This window comes from Cetorhinus maximus, chromosome 20, assembly GCF_964194155.1.
Source record: "Cetorhinus maximus chromosome 20, sCetMax3.hap1.1, whole genome shotgun sequence".
NCBI lineage: Eukaryota > Metazoa > Chordata > Chondrichthyes > Lamniformes > Cetorhinidae > Cetorhinus > Cetorhinus maximus.
In genome coordinates, this window is record NC_135898.1 from 32,999,398 (window position 1) to 33,018,612 (window position 19,215).

General features: G+C 43.1%; 1 protein-coding gene across 1 annotated transcript in view; it reads left to right on the plus strand.

Moving 5' to 3' along the window:
• Positions 1-19,215, plus strand: part of LOC144695011 (catenin alpha-3-like) — a 1,693,436-nt gene that overhangs the window by 1,186,653 nt on the left and 487,568 nt on the right. The window contains exon 11 of the mRNA XM_078565866.1: positions 16,426-16,582. Coding sequence (XP_078421992.1) covers positions 16,426-16,582 — 157 coding nt within the window. The remainder of the gene's footprint in view (positions 1-16,425; positions 16,583-19,215) is intronic.

A 19,215-nucleotide genomic window follows, 5' to 3' on the forward strand; every position in this document is an offset into this window, starting at 1 on the left:
AACCTAGGATGTTGAACAGCAAAAGCTGCAGCCTTCACCTTTTCAAGCTAATTACTTAGGGAATTACAGATATATGTCAGGTCAGGGGGTAAGAATCTGTTACCATAATTACAGTAGATAGTATCTCCTCACTATACCGTGAAACGAAGAATGGAAGATTCTACGGTGACTGAATTTTAAGATCGGCCAAATATTAGATGAAGATTCCAGTACAAGGACTGGGTTACTGACAGGCGGTCTGAAAATGGTTGCAACTGTAGTCAATTTGAGCGTAGAGACAAAAAGCGGATCTGGGATGGTGACCGTAGGCGTTTGAACCTGAAAAATGCACAAGGAATGGGTTATTGGTGTGATTCTCAGTATCATTACGTGATGAATTGCCTACACTGAAAGAATTGTTTTTGAAGTAACTCAAGACAGATTCGCCTGAGGCTGAAAATGATGATTGCCATGATGGAATTGTGTTGGTCATTGAGAATTTGAATCCATTGATGAGTATCTTGATGGTCGATTCCTTCAACTGTGCAGTTCTGGACAATGGTTGCACATCTACAGTGCGTGGGATGGGTTGGCTTAACTGCTATTTGGCAGACCAGCGGAAGGTCAAGGAGCATGAAAGCTTTATTTGCTTCAGGCTTGGAGATGATAACACATTAAAATCTTCCAAAAGGGTAGTCCTTCATTGCAGGATAGCAGGGATCAGTCTGTTCATCAGTGTTGATGTGGTTTCTAGCGAGATACCTCTATCGTTAAGTCAGTCTGTGATGAAAAGGCTCAGATGATAGAGTGGTTATGTTCGGAAAAAATGTGGATCTACATTTAACTCCGTCAGATCATTGCTGCATGCCACTAAGGCAGCCAAACTTTCCTCACCTAAAAGTTCATGAAGTTTTGTTAACATCCAGGAATAAGAATTTGGTGGACACAAAGAAGATTATTTGGAAATTACACAGACAGTTTACACATCCAGCACCACTAATGGAAATCTCTACTGCGAGATGCTGGAGTGGTTGATGAAGGATATGATGACCTTATTGAGCAAAGTGTGAAATTTGTAATAAAAATCACAAAACACCACCGTGTCCTGTTGTGAGATTGTCACTAGCCAGGGAGTTTAACGATGCAGTGGCAATGGATTTAAAAGTTTGGGCCAAGGATATGGGTATTTTCTTTTACTACACTTCATAGGTATGGCGACCAGATTTAGTCTATCCACTGTAATACATAGTAAAGACAAAAAAACCATTGCCGATAAGCTCATGGAGAAATGGGTAGGAACAGGATTAGGAACACCAACGGAATTCCTGACAGGTAATAGTGGCGAATTCACCAATGAGGAATTTCGAGACATGTGAAAATTTGAACATCATGGTTATGCACACTGTGGCTGAGAGCGTGTTTAATAATGGTCTCTGCAAAAGAAACCATGTGGCAATAGACATGTTACATAACATTTTTGGCTGATCAACCAGATTGCAAGCAGCACTGGCATGGGCAGTACGTGCAAAGAACTCTTGCCAAATGGCTGGGGGTTACAGTCCGTACCAGTTAGTGTACGGAAGAAATCTGAGGTTGCCTTTGGTGTTATCGGATGCTCCCCCTGCTCTAGAAGAGACTAGTATTAGCTCCACCTTTTCTGCTCATCTGAACGCTTTGCATGTGGGCAGAAAAGCTTTAATTAAAGCTGAGGTTTCTGAGAAAACTTGGTGAGCCTCACAGCAGCGCATAAAACCATCAGCAATACGTTTAGACAAAGAGACATGGTGTATCATAAAAGAGAAGGCTGGAAAGAGTGTAAAGGCCCTGGCGAAGTGATAGGGAGTGATTGAAAAGTAGTAACTGCGCAACACGGCAATCAAACTGTTAGGGGACATTCTTCACGGTTAATTGGCACTGACTATACCTTTACAGGTTCTGAACAAGAGATAGAAAGCCAAGAGGCACCATGCACCATGCTACACACACACGCACACACACTCACACATGTACAGACACACACATGGCAGTTATGATGAGCAGAGAATGGCAGACAGAGAACAAAAACAGAATTACCTGGAAAAACTCAGCAGGTCTGGCAGCATCGGTGGAGAAGAAAAGAGTTGACGTTTCGAGTCCTCATGATCCTTCAGCAGAACTCTGCTGAAGTTCTGCTGAAGGGTCATGAGGACTCGAAACGTCAACTCTTTTCTTCTCCGCCGATGCTGCCAGACCTGCTGAGTTTTTCCAGGTAATTCTGTTTTTGTTTTGGATTTCCAGCACCTGCAGTAGTTTTTTGTTTTTATGGCAGATAGAGAGTTGACTGACGATGAATGAAGTAACACTGAAGTACAGGATTTGTCCAAAAGGGCAACTACCCAAAGTAGGAACAAAGGTAACATACATGCCAGAAGAGATCAGTGTGTGGAGGAATGCCACCATCATAGGGAGAGCAGGAAAGGCCACTGGTAAATACAAACACTGGCTAAATATGCAGGATGAAGGACAGGAGACTAGATCTATGGATTGGCAAATCAAGGTAAAAATGTGGAAGCCCAGAAAGTGCATTATGAATTCTGACAGTGGACCAGAAAGTGATCGCGACCCCGGAAAGAAATCGTGAACTTGCGAACAGGATTCTGCTCACATGGAAGAAAGATCATATAGTAGCAGTCCAGAAAGGGAAGAATGTGAGTAGAGGCCATAGCTTGAAAAGAACGAGGACTATAGAACCAGCTAGGAATGTCAATAGAAGTACAAGTCCTTATGACTGAGAGATTTTAGTAGCTGCTAATAAATTGGAAAATTAGCTGATAAAAGAAGCCAAACGGAAAGAGTTGGAATGATGGAAAGAATTTGGGGTATTTACTGAAATACCTGACAGGGACAGCCAGCCCTATATCACAGGTGGATCTGTACAGAAAGTACTCCCAGACTAGACTAAAGTGAGATTAGTAGCCCAAGACTTTGAACAAAGACCTGGGGATCAAAATGTCAGGGTGGGCTCATCTATTGCAGGGAAAGTGGGCTTGAAGATTTTTTTTTAGCTATTTCATCATATTCCTGGGAGTGGAAATCAATTAATATAAAGGCTGCGTTTTTACAGGGGGGGGAGAAATTTTTTTAAACTGCCTAAAGAGCTGGCGATATAGAAGGAAAGCTATAGAAGCTGAGCAAGTGTGTTTATGGATTGAATGATGCATCAAGAGGATGGTATTTTTCCGTGAGGTCTGTCCTGTTGAAAACAGGTTACATTCAGATAAAGGCAGACCCGCGATGTTCTACTGGTACCATAAGGAAAAACTAGCAGGAATCTTTATCATGTATGTTGATGATTTCCTGTGGGGAGGCTCTGTAGAATTTGCACAATGGGTAATTGAAGGTCAAGAAGGAAGCTGAGTAAAGAAATTAAATTCAGAAAGATGCACAACCAGTTTGCAGCCTAGGGTGAAGCAGAAGATATGAGGTTCATAATTTTTAGTGATGCTTCACATGTTAATCTTCCAGATGGGTATTATAGCACAGCAGGGTTTATCTTATTCTTGGTAGGAAAGAATGATAAACATTGCCTGCTGGCTTTGGAGGCCAAGAAAATAAAAAGGGTAGTGAAAAGCACCTTAGCTGCTGACACACCGGAATTAGTAGCAGCGATAGATATGGGGGTTTACTTTTTATGGCAGGCAGATGGTAAATGTCAAGCTGCTCAAATCCCAGAGGGAAACTTGAAGCAGCTGTCACAACTATTTGCAATTTGTATTTCAAGATGCAGGTTTCGAATTCAGTAAAAAGAAGGCCTCTCGGTCTTACAGGTTTTTACAAATCTAGATTAAACATTTATTAATGAAAGAAATTTTAAGCACATACATATGTCTATTAATTACCACTATATTAACTCCTAAGTCCCCTAATTAATCAGACTCACAGTTACACCTCCATTAAGGCAACAGTAAAACACATAGATTGCAAAAGACCCAGGCAAAGTAACACATTACCCTGGATAGTCGAATTCAAAATTGAATTTTTCTCAGCTTCGGTTCCTTTTAGACAACAGTTTGAGCACAGAGGCTGGAGGCTTTTCACATTTGTTAGATCATAGAATTCCTTCCCTTGCACACCGCCTTCTCTCCCTTATACATATTTTCCCCTTTGAATGCAAATTCCCATTATTTCACTATGTCTTTGGACTTTACCTCTCCAAAATAAAAATCTATCATAATACCAATTTTGCCAGTAATCATTGGGAAAAATAAGCACACTGTTTCTTAAATTCTCCTGGCTAGATGTAACATTTCACCCCCTCTTTTGAATTCAAGCTACTCTGGTTTATTTAAAAATGCAAATGTTCCCTTTTCACCTCACATCTTCCCCCATGTTTACCTATTTAGCATTTCAAACCTAGATTCCCTTTTTACATCAAAGCCTTCAGACCAGTTGTCTGTAATTCAATTAAGTCCCACATACAGACATACATACATAAACACAGGCCCCACTAATACTCCACAATAAATTCCAAATAACATTATGAGAATTATTATATCTTCCTGACATACTTATTCAATATACTGACAGAAATATTATGTAAGCAGAAAGGTGAGAAAAGTTTGCCCATAGATTGTTATGTTGACAATTGGTCTCTTTGGGATAATGTTCATTCGACAAAATGTGTCGCTGAAAAAAGGCTAAGAATAGACCTAGCCAGCAAAAAAGAAATGTTAGAGAGGAGAGAGATCTCTAAGATAAAATGGGTTGACACAAGACACCAACTATCAGACTGTTTTACGAAAAGAAGTGCCTGGTTGAAGAAATTACTAAACGTATTGGAAGAGTGGCACCTTGAGGAAATGGGGAAAAAACTGTATACATTGTTTTTTGCTTTATAATTGTGTTTATATATATATATATAGGTAAAGGAAATGTGGGATCTATAAATGTGAAAATACGTGACTTTATTTCCTTCTGTTTGTTTCGAAAAGAATGTTCTTTAGTTTTCAAAAGCCTTAATTTAAAAAGTAAAGCGGGGAATCTGTCAATGTATCAGTAAGTACATTGCATAGCAATTACCTTCTAAAGACATTGCTAATTAAAACAGGTGATGGGCATTGGTTCTCCCATCAAAATAACATAACTAGATACAGCTGGAACACTCTCATGTGGAAAGGTATGGAAAGGACTTGAGTAAGTCTGTAGCACTAGAGAGTTACCTTGATAATAGACCAGCTTGAAGTAAAAGATGAGCTTTGGACTTATTCACCTATGACAAGTGCTTATTGTGAGTAACAGATGTTGTGAACTTGGATTTCTAGAAGACATTTGATAAGGTGCCACAAGATAAGATTACATGAAGTAGGGGATAACATATTAGCATGGATAAAGGATTGGTTAACTAACAGGAAGCAAAGATTACGGATAAATGAGTCTTTTTCAGGTTGACAGGTTGGAACAAGTGGAGTGCAAAAGGGATCAGTGCTGGGGCCTCAACTATTTACAATCTAAATCAATGATTTGGATTAAGAGACTGAATGTAATTTTCCAATGACACCAAGATAACTAGAAAAGCAAGTTGTCAAGAGCAGGTAGTGAGCCTGCAAACTTGACTGCTTTGGTAGGAAATATAGAAAAGCAGTATATTATTTAAATGGGGAAGAGATTGCAGAACCTGATAGTACAGAAGGGATCTGGGCACCCAGGTACATGAATCACAAAGTTAGTGTGCAGGTAAAGCATTAGGAAGGCAAATTGAATGTGGGTAAAAGCAAAATACCGCGGATGCTGGAAATCTGAATTGAATGTCGGCATTTATTGCAAGGGGAATGGAATATAAAAGTAGGGAAGTTTTATTGCAGCTGCACAGAACCTTGGTGAGACCACATCTGGAATACTATGTACAGTTTTGGTCTCCTTAGTTGAAAAATAGATATGATGCATTAGAAGCAGTTCAGAGAAGGTTCACATAACTCAATCCTGGGATGGGGGGGCTTATCTTAAAGGTTGAACAGGATGGGTGTATACCCAATGGAGTTTAGAAGAATGAAAGGTGATCTTGTTGAAACATATAGGATCCTGAGGGGACTTGATAGGTGGATACCGTGAGGATGTTTCCACTTGTGGGAGAGACTAGAACCAGAGGTGGAGAGGTTTAAGGTGGAGATGAGGAGATTTTTTTTTCTCTCAGAGTCATCAGTATGTGGAATTCTCTTTCCCAGAAAGCAATGGGAGCTGGGTCCTTGAATTCATTGGGTGAGACAGATTTTTGATAGACAAGAGGGTCAAGGGTTATGGGGGTCAGATGGCAAAGTGGAGTTCAGATCACAACCAGATCAGCCATGATCTTATTGAATGGTGCAGCAGGCTCGAAGGCCTGAATGGCCAACTCCTGCTCTTATGTTCCTAGGTGCTGTGGTGATTGATCGACCAATGGCTAGGATTGTAGATATTGTTGTGGAACTTTGGCAGGGATTCTTCTTACAGGACTGCACTGCTTCATCAAGGTTCCTGATCTTCCAGTGAAGTTACAGAATTGAATGAAAATCTCCAGCAGGGATTTCAGGTGATTTATATTTGGAAATCATACTTAGCCCTGACCTCGCACATTTACAATGGCCAGATATTGATAATGTGGAACAGATACTCATACTGTAGGGCAACAATAAATGCATTGGTTCTCCAAAAGTGTTATCACAAATGTTGCTTTGTGAGTGGCATCAAATTGCAGGAAGAATAATGCAGCATTACACATTCTGTTCAATAAACTTTGCCAATAATAGAGAGAACTTTATCAGGTTTAGTTTTCAGAATTGATTACTGGAGATTCAAAAAGAAAAAGCAACTTGTCTGTCTTGAATCTTTCCTGTCTTCAAGTTGTCCTAAGTACTTTAGACCCAATTAATTGTTTCTGAACTTAACTCACTGTAATGTCAGGAAATGTCGGTGAGACCTCACAGATGACAGCTTGGAGCATATGTCTTTGGCCTTACATAAAACAAAGTTTTGAATCAGTCCACTGCCGTAGTCCCCAGCATCTACTTGGTGCACTTGCACAGAATTTGCTGTTAAGTAAGACCACTTGCTACAATAACAGGGTTCAAGTTGAGAGCTGTAGTGCAATGGAGCTCCTGATAATCTTAGCATGAAAAATGCTGAAGTATTTCCTGTGTTACAATAGTGACCACGCTTCAAATAGTACTTCATTGGCTGCGATGCACTTTGGGACATCCTGAGGTTGCGAAAGGTGCTATATCAACATAAGTGTTCTTTTCTTACACAGTGGCATTCTGATGAGTGATTGTGTTACATGATGTTGCTTGTTAAGGTGAACAAGTTTTGTGAAGCCTGTGCTTTTATATAAGCAGGAAAAGGTAATAATGGTTTATGTAGCTGACAAGGTTATTTAACAGTATGTGGGCTCTAGCTGTTGAGGGTCAGACCATCGATGCTTGATGAGCAGTTTCAAAAATAATTAGCTTGAGGGACATGGTTCTGGGCTCCAGCTGGATTCTTAGGTTCTGGTGTGAGAGGAAAAGGGGGTTTCCTGCTTTCATTTGGGCTCTTGCTCTTGGTACACATGTACCTAACTGATCTGAGAATGTAAAGTTGTGCAGCACTGAAACTGCTTGAATCACATCACATGTTGTTCATGGCAAGCTGCTACTCGATAGAGCTAGCTGGGATCTGGGCACTGGGGCAAGGGCTGTTTGTGGGCTCCATATTTGAGTGAGCGGGAGATGATAACAAGAACGTCACTAATATCCCTCAGAAACCAGCCACCCTGCTTCATGTCACTGTTACATCTATGTGAGGAGGGGTGAAATGACTCCCCTATTCTCCCACTCCAGGTCTGATAGTAACAGGTTTTTTTGCGAACTTAGAGGCTGTGCTTTGCCAATACAGCAGGTGTCCCATTATTTACACTTTCAGATTTAAAGAATTAGTTAGACAGGCTTTCTGAGGTTAAACAAAGAACAAAAGCTTCTTGAAACTATTTCCTGAATTTAAAAAAAAAAATTAGGTAAATCGTAATCATCATTTATACATCACACACATCTGTCTGGGCCCACACACACACCAGCACAGATGATAGGATAAGAGGTAGGCTTAAAGATTTTTTACAGTTCATGAAGAAGATAAAAGAAAGGAGTATATGGTTGGCTGTTCTTTGGCTGGTCCTGATGCAGTGACTCCACATTGTTGCTGTTTTTGTTCAGTTGCCTTCCTGGGTGTAGTTGTATGGAGCAGATTTCCGTTTTATTCCCAAAAGATTTCTGTTTACGGTAAATTTCTCTTCTCAGGGTGGTTACTTTGCAATTCTGTGCACAATACTTTTTTTGAGAGAGAGAGAGCAAACTGCTTTTTGCAGCCTGTTTCAGTACAGTATTCTGGTCTCAGATCGTCCTCTGGTTGGTAACACAGTGGGCAGAATTTAGCCCTCGATGGGCGGGCAGGCCCCACCGGCTTGGCGGCGGGCGGGCAGCCAAACTCCGCCGCCGAAACGGGCCCCGCCGCCATTTTGAGTGGGCGGGTCAATTGAAGCCCGCCCAGCAGGCTGCCTGATGGGAAGCGCTATGCGCTCCCTGTGTGGGGGGTAGAGGAAATCCCCATTTGTCAAAGTGCATGTGCACGAAAGAGCCACTGCTCCCTGAGACTAAGTGCTGTCTCAGGGAAATCGGTGAAAGGTTTGTAAACTTAAAAAATAGAAAAATAAAAAAATTATTAACATGTGCCCCTCATGTGACAATGTGACACGAGATGGGACAGGTTAATAAATATTACATAAACTTTATTAAAGATTTTTTAAACAGACATGAAACTTCATCCCGCCAGTGGATGAGGTTTCATGTTTTTTCTCCTTCCTGCCGGGGCTCCTGGCCTGCCCGCCAGCCTTAAGGTTGGACGGGCAGGGCCTTTAATTGGATTAATTATCCTCTCAATGGCCTCAATTGGCCATTGACAGGTCAGCGGGCGGACAGCTGATTTTGTTGTCCGCTCGCCTTCCTGAACATTTAAATGGGGTGGGATGATGTCGCGGGTTCCTCCTGACGTCATCCCACGTCATTTTCCGGTCGGCGAGCGGGCCCCGCCCCCAAATCGGCGACAGGAAAATTCTGGCCAGTATCTTAAAGTACCCAGAGATATTCAATTAATCCACATCTGCCGCAGTCATTGTTTTGGAACAGGTAATTGCTTTTTGATGTCTCATCTCAGAAACTTTCTCAAGGTTTCAGGACTGTGTGATGCCAACAGGAGATGGGGTCTTTCATGGTCCCCAGGGGTGTGTGTCTGTGCTTTTTCATCCCACTTGGTGGAATGCAAGCTTTTATATTGTACTTGGCTGACAGTCTCCATGGTCATAAGATGATATTAGTTTATTTTTAAAAATCCAGCCAGAAAAATTAGAAATTGTATCTTTAAAACAAAAAGGACCTCCCCGTAACAGTCACCTAGGGAGAAATATTGTGAACTAAAGCATCTCCTTAATAATGACAGGCAGGTGAATTATCCGTTCTTTGTGCATTATGCTAGAGTAAAATATACCTACTGGATAGCTGCGTCATTGTCTAAATGTTAATGACAATGTCTGACTGGACGACGAATTGAGAAAAGTGCTAAATGTTCCTTGCCTCCAATAATAGGATCTCTTGCTTCTGTAGTGATGCTACAAAATGAATGCTGATTCCCAACATCATTGCTGATTAAACCTTGGGCCTTCCTCACTTATTTTGATCCTGATCATCCTATTATAAACACTGGGGATTAGTGTGTTGGGGTGGATGCATATAGCAGGAGTGGCACCATGGGCTGGACACAGAGCTGGTGCCTTTTTGGCACAAGACCTAGGAGGAGAGCTGCAGGATTACACACACAAACCTGCAATTGATTGCTGTTTGATATCATCTTTGGGGGACCCACGTGTAGCACAGTGCAGCATGTATACCGATACATTAATTATCTGTTGGAGTGTCTGGGGGGAGGTCCGGAGCTCCCCAAAGCTAACATCGGAGTGGGTAGAAGAATTGTCCCGCAGAGATCCAGAGGCTGAATACTAACAGAGTTGTTTCTGTGTGAGTTATTGGTCTTTCCACAACCCCATGATGAAACAGAATTTGGATTCACTCCAAATTTAAATAAAGCCAGCGCCTCAAAATCACTGGAAGCGCTTGGTCAAAGGGATAGGTGGCAGACTAGTGCCCTCCACCAGTGGGTTGCCCAAAAGTCAAAATCAACTCCATTGCATCTTGCAGTAGAGCTTTCCTTTGACTGTGTAGTGTGTGACTACTAACTAACCATGACATTCTTCAAAGTGCTTCTGTTAAGAAAAGACAAAATAGCTACCTGCAGTTAATGTTTGCATACACTACCTCCTTGTGCCAACATGCCTCATTCAGAGGCTCTCGCATCTGAGTGAAGAGGCTGTGTGTTCAAGCTCCACTGTGGAATTGAGCACGTAAACTAGGCTGTACTGAGGGAGTGCTGTACATGTGGGCAGTGCTGCCTGCCAGCTCAGGTGGATATATAATATTCCATGACATATTTGGATGAAAAGCAGGGAGGTTCTCCGTGCCCCAACCAGCATTCCACCTCCAGCCAACATGATCAAAATGTTGTGCATCTTTCCAACATACAAATAGCCCTGTACATCTGCCCCATCCTATGCAGAATGATCAGGGGAATAGGACTAATTGGATAGCTCTTTCAAAGAACGGGTACAGGCACAATGGGCCCAATGGCCTCCACCTGTGCTGTATCATTCTCTATCAGAATAAAGAACACCTAAAGATGCAGGCATGACCCAGTTCCCAAACAGCAGCCATGGATGTGGGTGTATGGGATGTGGGTGTATGGGATGTGGGTGTATATGAATCCTGCATGTATCTTGTGTGGGCAGTATGCTTGGTGTTTGTTGGTGTCTGGAGGAGGTGATAGTGTAATGGTATTGTCACTGGACTGGTATCTAGAGACCCAGGGTAATGCTCTGGGGACCCAGGTTCAAATCCCACCATGGCAGATGGTGGAATTCAAATTCAATAAAATCTGGAATTAAAAAAATAATAATAATTAAAATGTCTAATGATGACGATGAAACCATTCTTGATTGTTATAAATGCTCTTTATGGAAGGAAATCTGCCATCCTTACCAGGTCTGGCCTACATGTGACTCCAGACCCACAGCAATGTGGTTCACTCTTAAATGCCCTCTGAACAAGGGCAATTAGGGATGGGCATGGCGCAGCCAGTGATGCCTACATCCCATGAACAAATAAAAAATCTATTCACAAGCAACAGAACCAAGGCAGTGTCATGACAACAACGCAGCACCTTAAAACATACACCATGCCTGTGTATTTGGAAAGTGGAAGAATAGCTGCTGGACATTGTCTCCTGGGATCCCACGCCATAGGCAGGATTTCATGTCCCACTGGTGGGCGCACTTGAGAGTTGGCAGCCTGCCTATTAAGGTCCTTAATCAATTAATTTAAACCTATTTTTCGCTGCCCTTCCAAGCTGGTGGTTGGCAGGCAGGTGGATCGGCCAGGTGGCCTCTTGATTTTTAGTAAGCCTGATCCACGGGCGGGATGAAGTTTCCACAATTAATGAAAAATAAATATAAATTTTTGGGCAGAATTTTTATTCTGTTTATGTTATTGTGAGTGAGCCCCATGTCGGGACATTTTTTTTCACATTTTAAAAAGCTTTATTTTTGATTTTAAAAGTGTTCAGCTCCCTGAAGCAGCTCCCTGCCTTCAGGAAGCTTTCAGTGTGCGCTCCCTCTGCGCATGCGCTGCTTTTTGCGCTCGGACTCCTCCTGCCCCCACTCCAGCAGCGGTGAGCTTCTCTATGTGCGTTTCACGCTGGCTGGCTGTTAATTGGCTGGCTGTTAATTGGCTGGCTGTTAATTGGCTGGCTGTTAATTGGCTGGCTGTTAATTGGCTGGCCATTAATTGGCCAGCCAACGTGAAATCGCGGCCGGGGGCCAATCGCAGGTGGGGGACCATTTCCCAGCTGCTCCAGGGCCCGAAAAATCCTGCCCCATGTTTATATTGAAGCCCTATTTTGATCCTTGTCAAGCATTAAGTTTAAACAGAATGTAAACACACTTACTTTGGCCTCTTTGCACAGCCAAGCAAGATTCTTCCTCACTTGCTTCCAGCTTCAGGCCAAGGATGGGACAACGTTTGCTGCATCTTGCCCCTCAGAGTCAAAGGTGAATATAGTCCAATTAATGCATTTCATCTGGTTTAAAACAGACCCCAAATAAAAACTAGCGAGAGGGAAAAGAGAGTTGGAGGAAAGGGAAGCCCATGAACATGCTTAGTTCCATAAGTTGATGTTGAGAGAACTGCAATATATCAGGGACTATTGCTGAAAAAGAGCTATCAACTTCGATTTCTCACACAGGGCATCTCTTTAAACAGGGCATCGAATATTATTAATAGCTTCCTGCACTACATTAGCTGTTAAAATAATTATACTTGGCACTGGAATAAAACTGCATTTTGAAAACTGCTTTATAAAAACAGGAATCATTGAGAAAGGAGTTCACAAATGGCTTTTCAATTTAATATAATAAAAGTTACATATATTAATTTGACTATATTTCTCAAACATTTGATGAATTTGCACCCTCTTCTCGTGCTTTACAGCCTTTCTTTATTGAGCAGGTCTATGCCTTCTTAATTCATTTCAGCATATAGAACAGGGCCTCATGTGCAACAATTTATGGTGGTGTTTTTAGTGCCCATTATTCACTGAGCCTTATTGAACCCTAATGGTATCATTGGCAGCAGGTCTTCTGTTGCATTTTCTTAATTTTCAACCATGCATAACTTTTTTTTTGTTCAAAAGTGTTTTTTTTGAAAGGCATACACCCCCATACAGAGACGTTTCTCTAAAAGCTGGCAGCTAGATGTGAATGAGAGCTTGTGGTGAACTTTGTTAAAGTGTAGCCCAATTACTTGCAAAGGATGAATGCCTTAGGATCCGCAGCTGTTAAAGCTATTTCTAGTAGTAATTACCTGGTAATTGGTCTGTGTAACCATTAAGGTGATACCTCGCAGTGCCACGTGCACAGTTAGTGTCTGCCTAAAGGTTTAGGCAGCTGAAGAATCAAAACTGAGGCTGCAATTGCTGAGCCCAATCCCTTCCATTCCAAGCACCGGAGAATGTTAGACAAGAGTTTAATACTTATTCTGCAAAGTACAAATATTGGTGGCTTTGAGTCTGAGATGTATCTCAGTGTATATGCAGATGTACCAACAAGTATTGAAGAAAGCTGTTTTATTCATGGCATATCAAATATTGTCTACATGAACACATTCATTTTTTAGGTGTCAGCCTTGGCTCAGTTGGTACTAAGCACTGACCCTGAGTCAGAAGGCTGTGGCACAACTGTAAAACTAAAATAGTGTGGATGCTGGAAATCTGAAATAAAAACAAAGTGCTAGTCAGCAGGTCTGACGGCATCAGTGAAGAGAGAAACGGGTGTTAACGTTTCAGGTTAATGGCACAAGAACACAAGAAACAAGAATTAGGAGCAGGAGTAGGCCATTCAGCCCCTCAAACCTGTCCACCAATCAGCCAGGTCATTGCTGGTGTGACTGTGGCCTCAACTCTACTTTCCTGTCTGCCTCCATAACCTTTGACTCCCCTGTCAATCAAAATTCTGTCTAACTCCGCCTTACTGCTGCACTCTGGAGAAGAGAATTCCACAGACTAACAACCCTCCGAGGGGGAATAAAAGTTCTTCTAATCTCCATCAAACATTTTTAAACTTGTGTCCCCCAGTTCTGACCTTTCAATGGTTTTAGTGCTGCCAGTGGATCTGGAGATGATCTTCTGGCTTGGTGCCATATGCACATTCATCCATAGGCCAGAAAAGCATTGAATGAGAGAAAAAGGCCAGATTTCACGCTCATGAGTGTGTGGAGCAAAGTTGTGGAAACGTTCATCCAGTTCTTCATAGATGTTATGAAGGATTACACAATTATCACCATGTTGAACCATCTCCAAACCAAGCTACAAATTCTACTACATGTGCCATTTAGACTAAATCTTCCCTAAAGTTAACTCAATTTCCCATGCAATATAATATAGATGAAGAAGGTGCTTCAAATGAAGACTGGGAACAGCCTGGAAGGTCCTGTCAGTCTCCCTCTAAATTTGGCAGGTTGCTGAGGAAAATGATGAGGACCCAACTGTGTCAGGTCTCTGTGATTTCAAGGAGTTTCCAGGCTGACTTGTAAGGGGCCGAGCCTCAGTCTGTCCCTACCCCCATTTGCATTGAGGGGCAAAGGAGGGGAGTCCTGAAGCCATGAGTTCCCAATCCTGGTCCTCGGGTGGAATCAGTGCCTATCATGGAGGGTATTAGCCACTCTGGTCAGGTGCAAACCTGGCAGGTAACCGGGACCCCATGAAGAGTGCCCCAGATTATTTTGGGAAGAGATTAGCACCTTAGCTCGGCGAGTCAAAGGGATAATGGCCAGGATTGAAGAGAGCAGGGCAGAGGTCTGGAAATATAGGCAAGTATAATACTGCTGTTTGTAACAGTGAGTTATGTGACAATACCCCAAGAACTGCAGCGGTGTCGGTCAACAAGTATCCCACAGCCAACAACATCAAGAACAAATTCACTGGTAATTAACTACATTCTTAGATAACCAGCCTTCATCTAGTTGTGTTACCTCCCATTGCTCATTTGAACTGTCCTCCAGCCAGGTAGTAGTCTCTATCTAGGCTGACACAACTCTCCCCATACTAGCATAAGAGTAGCCACTAGGTGGGCTCGGAAGCAATGTGTATTGACTAGTTCTCTTGCATGTCAGCTTTGGCTCATTGGGTAGCCCTCTTGCCTCTGAAATCACAAGATTATGGGTTCAAGTCATAGTCCAGGGCTTGAACACAAATATCAAGGCTGACATCTATAGTAGTACCGAGGGAATGCTGCACTGTCAGAAGTGCCATCTTTCAGATGAGACATTAAATCGAGGCCCCATCTGTATGCTCAGATGGATGTAAAAGGTCCCAAATCATTATTTTCAAGAAGAGCAGAGGAGTTCTCCCTGGTATCCAGGCCAATATTTATCCCTCAATCAACATCACAAAAGTGCAAATTGACTGAAGTGACACTTCAAAAGTGCTTACTTGACTGTCAAACACTTTGGAACTTATTGTTCTAAAATGCACTATGTAAATGCAAGTATTTCTTTTTTCCCTAATGTTCATTGCTGAAAAAAGAGACTTGCTGTTGAAGCTTTTCATCTTTCACTCATCAGGACAGAATCGCAAGAATACCAAATCTCAAGGGGAAAAACAAATTTATACTGCTTGAGAAAAGGATGCTGATTGGTTGGCAGGTGGTATGTGATTGTTTGAGGCATTGCCATGGAGAATGCATCAGAGAACAATTATTCGCCAAGCTTTTGTTTAAATTCACACTTCTTTCTAGGATAACAGGTAGCCTCTGCCAACCCAACAACAACAAATTACATTTACATAGCACATTTGAAGTAGTAACAAATCTTAAGGCACTTAAAGATACCAATAAAATCATTTTTGACAACGGGCCGCAGAAGGAGGACAAAAAGGTAGGAGCATCTTAAAAGTGAAGACCGAGGTAGAGAGGTTTCGGGGAGGAACTGCTGAGCTTCGAACCTGGGCAGCTGAAAGCAAGGCCGCCAGCGGTGGAGTCATTAAAATCGGATGCACAAGAAGCCGTATTTGGAGGTGCACTGATCTTGAAGATTTGTCAATCTGGAGAAGGGTACAGAGATCGGGAGGGGGCAGGCCATGGAGGGATTTGGAAACATAGATGAGGATTTTAAAATTGAGGAACTGTTGGACAGGGAATGAGTAAAATTCAGCAAGTACAGGGATGGTGGGTGAATGATATTTTGAGTAAATTAATAGATGAACAGCTGAGTTTTTGATGAGCTCAAGTTTATGTAGGGTGGAAGATAGGAGGCCAGCCAGGAGAGCATTGGAATAGTCAAGTCTAGAGGTAACAAAGCCATGAATAAAGGAGATTTCGGTTGTGTATTCCAGTCAATCTAGGAACTCAAATTGAGGAGCTTGAAGAAAAGAAACCTACATCTTGCCACTTTGCACTTATCTTTAATTCCAAATTATTCAACAGCCAGGAGTTCAAAATATGAGACCTTTGTTGCCCATGTGCCATACAGGGCTAACAGCACTGTTTATTGTTAAACAACGTGTTCAGGAAATAGAAGTGCTAGATTAGTAGAGAAAGCAACACTCCAAGATTTCCAGGTATAAAGGTATCATTCCCGACAAAAGGCTATTGAATAAACTCCCTTCAGAATAAACTCAGTCATTGGCGCCAGGAGATTTGCTCCAATGAAATTAAAAATACAAATGTTAATATTGCATCAGGCTCGCAATTTAGTCCCTTTTCTGTCATTTGAAAATATTGAGCTGGACTGATTTTTCTTTCTGTCATAGGTCATCAATGCTGCACTAGCTCTAGCTTCTTCCCCAAAAGGTCAAAGTATCAGAATTAACATGGAGATGTACAAGAAGGCCTGGGAGAGCCACATCCACCTCCTTACTGAAGCAGTGGACGATGTCACCAGCATTGATGACTTCCTCGCCATCTCTGGTAAGAAAGGTCCTTTTCCAATTGGTTGTGTTGGGATTGACGATGCGACTGCTTGATGCTGGCTTATGTCCAGACCTGTGGGGTTACTCGTGGTGAGTTGAAGGTTCTGCTGCTGTTGGGTGGGATTAGGCACTGTGCTATGTATATGGCAACAAAAGCAGAAACAACGTACATTTATCTTCTCCTTTCAGCTTCTCCCATTTTACTTGGGGTCGCCACAATGCTGGTTAATGACCCTTCTCCTTCTCCTCCTGTCAGTCACACATTCCTTTTCCAATCCCACTGCATTTAAGCCTCTTGCCAGAGCTCCCTTCCATCCAGTCTTAAGTCATCCTCTTCTTCTTCCTCCCATCTCCATCATTCACCTCACCACATTTCCCCTCTCTCACTCCACAACAGATGACCATGCCATTTCAAGCTCTCCCGAGCTACTTTCTTCGATGTTCCCACAACTTACATTTATATTGGGCCTTTAGTATGGTAAAACACGCCAATGCTTCACAAGAGCGTTATCAATAATTTTGACACTGAGCCGCATAAGGAGATTTCAGGGCAGGTGAACAAAGGCTTGGTCAAAGAGAGGCTTAAAGAGAGTGAGAGAGGCGGAGCGATATAGGGAGTGAGCTCTAGAGCTTGGGGCCTTGGTAGCTGAAGGCGCAGCCACCAGTGGTGGAGGGATTAAAATTGGGAGTGTGTAAGAAACCAGAATTAGAGAGTGCAGATAGCTAGTTCAGAGGGTTTTGGGGTTGGAGGCAATTCCAGAGATAGGGAGGGGCAAGGCCATTAAAGAATCTGAAACAAGGGTGAGGATTTTAAAATCAAAGCATTGCCAGACTGGAAACCAATATAAGCCAGCGAGCACCAGATGACTGGTGAATAGGATTTAGTACGAGTTAGGATATGGACAGCAGAGTTTTGAATGAAGTCAAGATTACTGATGGGGCAATGTGGGAAGAGTGTTGGAATAGTCCAGTCTAGAGGTAACAAAGACATGAGTATTCCAGCAGGACAGGCAGTGGCAGAGATGGATGGTGTTAGTGGTAGACGTTGCTGATCTTGGTGACGGAGGAGTTGTGGGTTTGGAAGCTCCGGCCTGGTTCAGCTTCAGATGGTGGGCAGGGAAATAGATAGAGTTGGTGGCTAGGGGACAGAGGTTGTGGCTTTGGTTTTCCCAATGTTTAATTGGAGGAAAACTCTGCCAAAGCTGCTGGTCAAACAGCATTATAAATCAGATACAGTGGTGTGGAATGGGGTGGTGGGTGAAGGGGCATTGGTGGGGTCAAGCTGGGCATCATCTGCGAACATGTGAAAACTGACCTTGTGTTTTCGGGTTACGTAGCTGGTAAATGAAAAATAGGAGGAGGCCAAGGATAAATTCTTTGGGGTCTCCTGAGGTATCGGTGCAGAAGTAGGAAAAGAAGCCATTGCAGGAGATTCTATGGCTTTTACTGGGCAGATAGGAATGGAGTCGGGTGGGCAGTTCCACCAGGCTGGACAATGGACGAGAGGTGGTGTGGTAAACTGGAGCAAAATCTGCAGACAGGTTGAGAAGGATGAAGAGAGACAGTATGAGATAGCAAATGGAAAAGAAAGGGTTAATCTAGAGTGCTATTTGAAAGACTGCAGGAGAATGGGCTGCAGGTAAGGGGAAGGTTCAGGCCTGATAGCTTCACATGAAGAGTAACTAAAATCTGGAATGGTCTCCCTGACAGGCAATGTGTGGCAGAAACAAGCAACCGTGAAGCAGCTGGGCCACTTTGACTGGGGAGGGGGCTGTAGGTTTCTACAGGAAAGTAAATTGGATGGGACAAAGGGCATTGCTCATCTATACTTACATTTGTGATCATTGTGAACTCTTTCTGACTTATCATGTTGCTTATCACAGATAAGGTTTAAAAGTACCCAGTTTACTTTGTTTTAATGGCTATTTTTATATAACATGGAATTTTTAAAAAGATTTTTCATGGGCTGTGGTCTTCGCTGGCTGGGTCAGCATTTGCCCATCCCTAGTTGCCCTTGAAGGTGGTGGTGAGCTGCCTTCTTGAATCACTGCAGTCCATGTGGTGTGAATATGGAAAGAGAAAGCATTTTCATTGCTCCCTTAGTTTTAATCATAGTTTTGCAGCCTTTTTCATTGCTGGCCAAACAGAGGAGGTAAGAAAATGCAAACAGCAACTCTTGGCATCATCTGCAAGGGGAGGGTGCCAGGGTGGGGAGGAAGGGGTGCAGAGAGGGGACGGTGTCTGCAGAGAGGAGGAAGGGGTGCAGAGGAGGGGTTCCGGGGGAGGGAGAAAGGGGTGCAGAGAGGGGAGGGTGTCTGCGGAGGGGAGGAAGGGGTGCAGAGAGGGGAGGGTGTCTGCGGAGGGGAGGAAGGGGTGCAGAGAGGGGACGGTGTCTGCAGAGAGGAGGAAGGGGTGCAGAGGAGGGGTTCCGGGGGAGGGAGAAAGGGGTGCAGAGAGGGGAGGGTGTCTGCGGAGGGGAGGAAGGGGTGCAGAGAGGGGAGGGTATCTGCGGAGGGGAGGAAGGGGTGCAGAGAGGGGAGGGTGTCTGCAGAGAGGAGGAAGGGGTGCAGAGCAGGGGTTCCGGGGGAGGGAGAAAGGGGTGCAGAGAGGGGAGGGTGTCTGCGGAGGGGA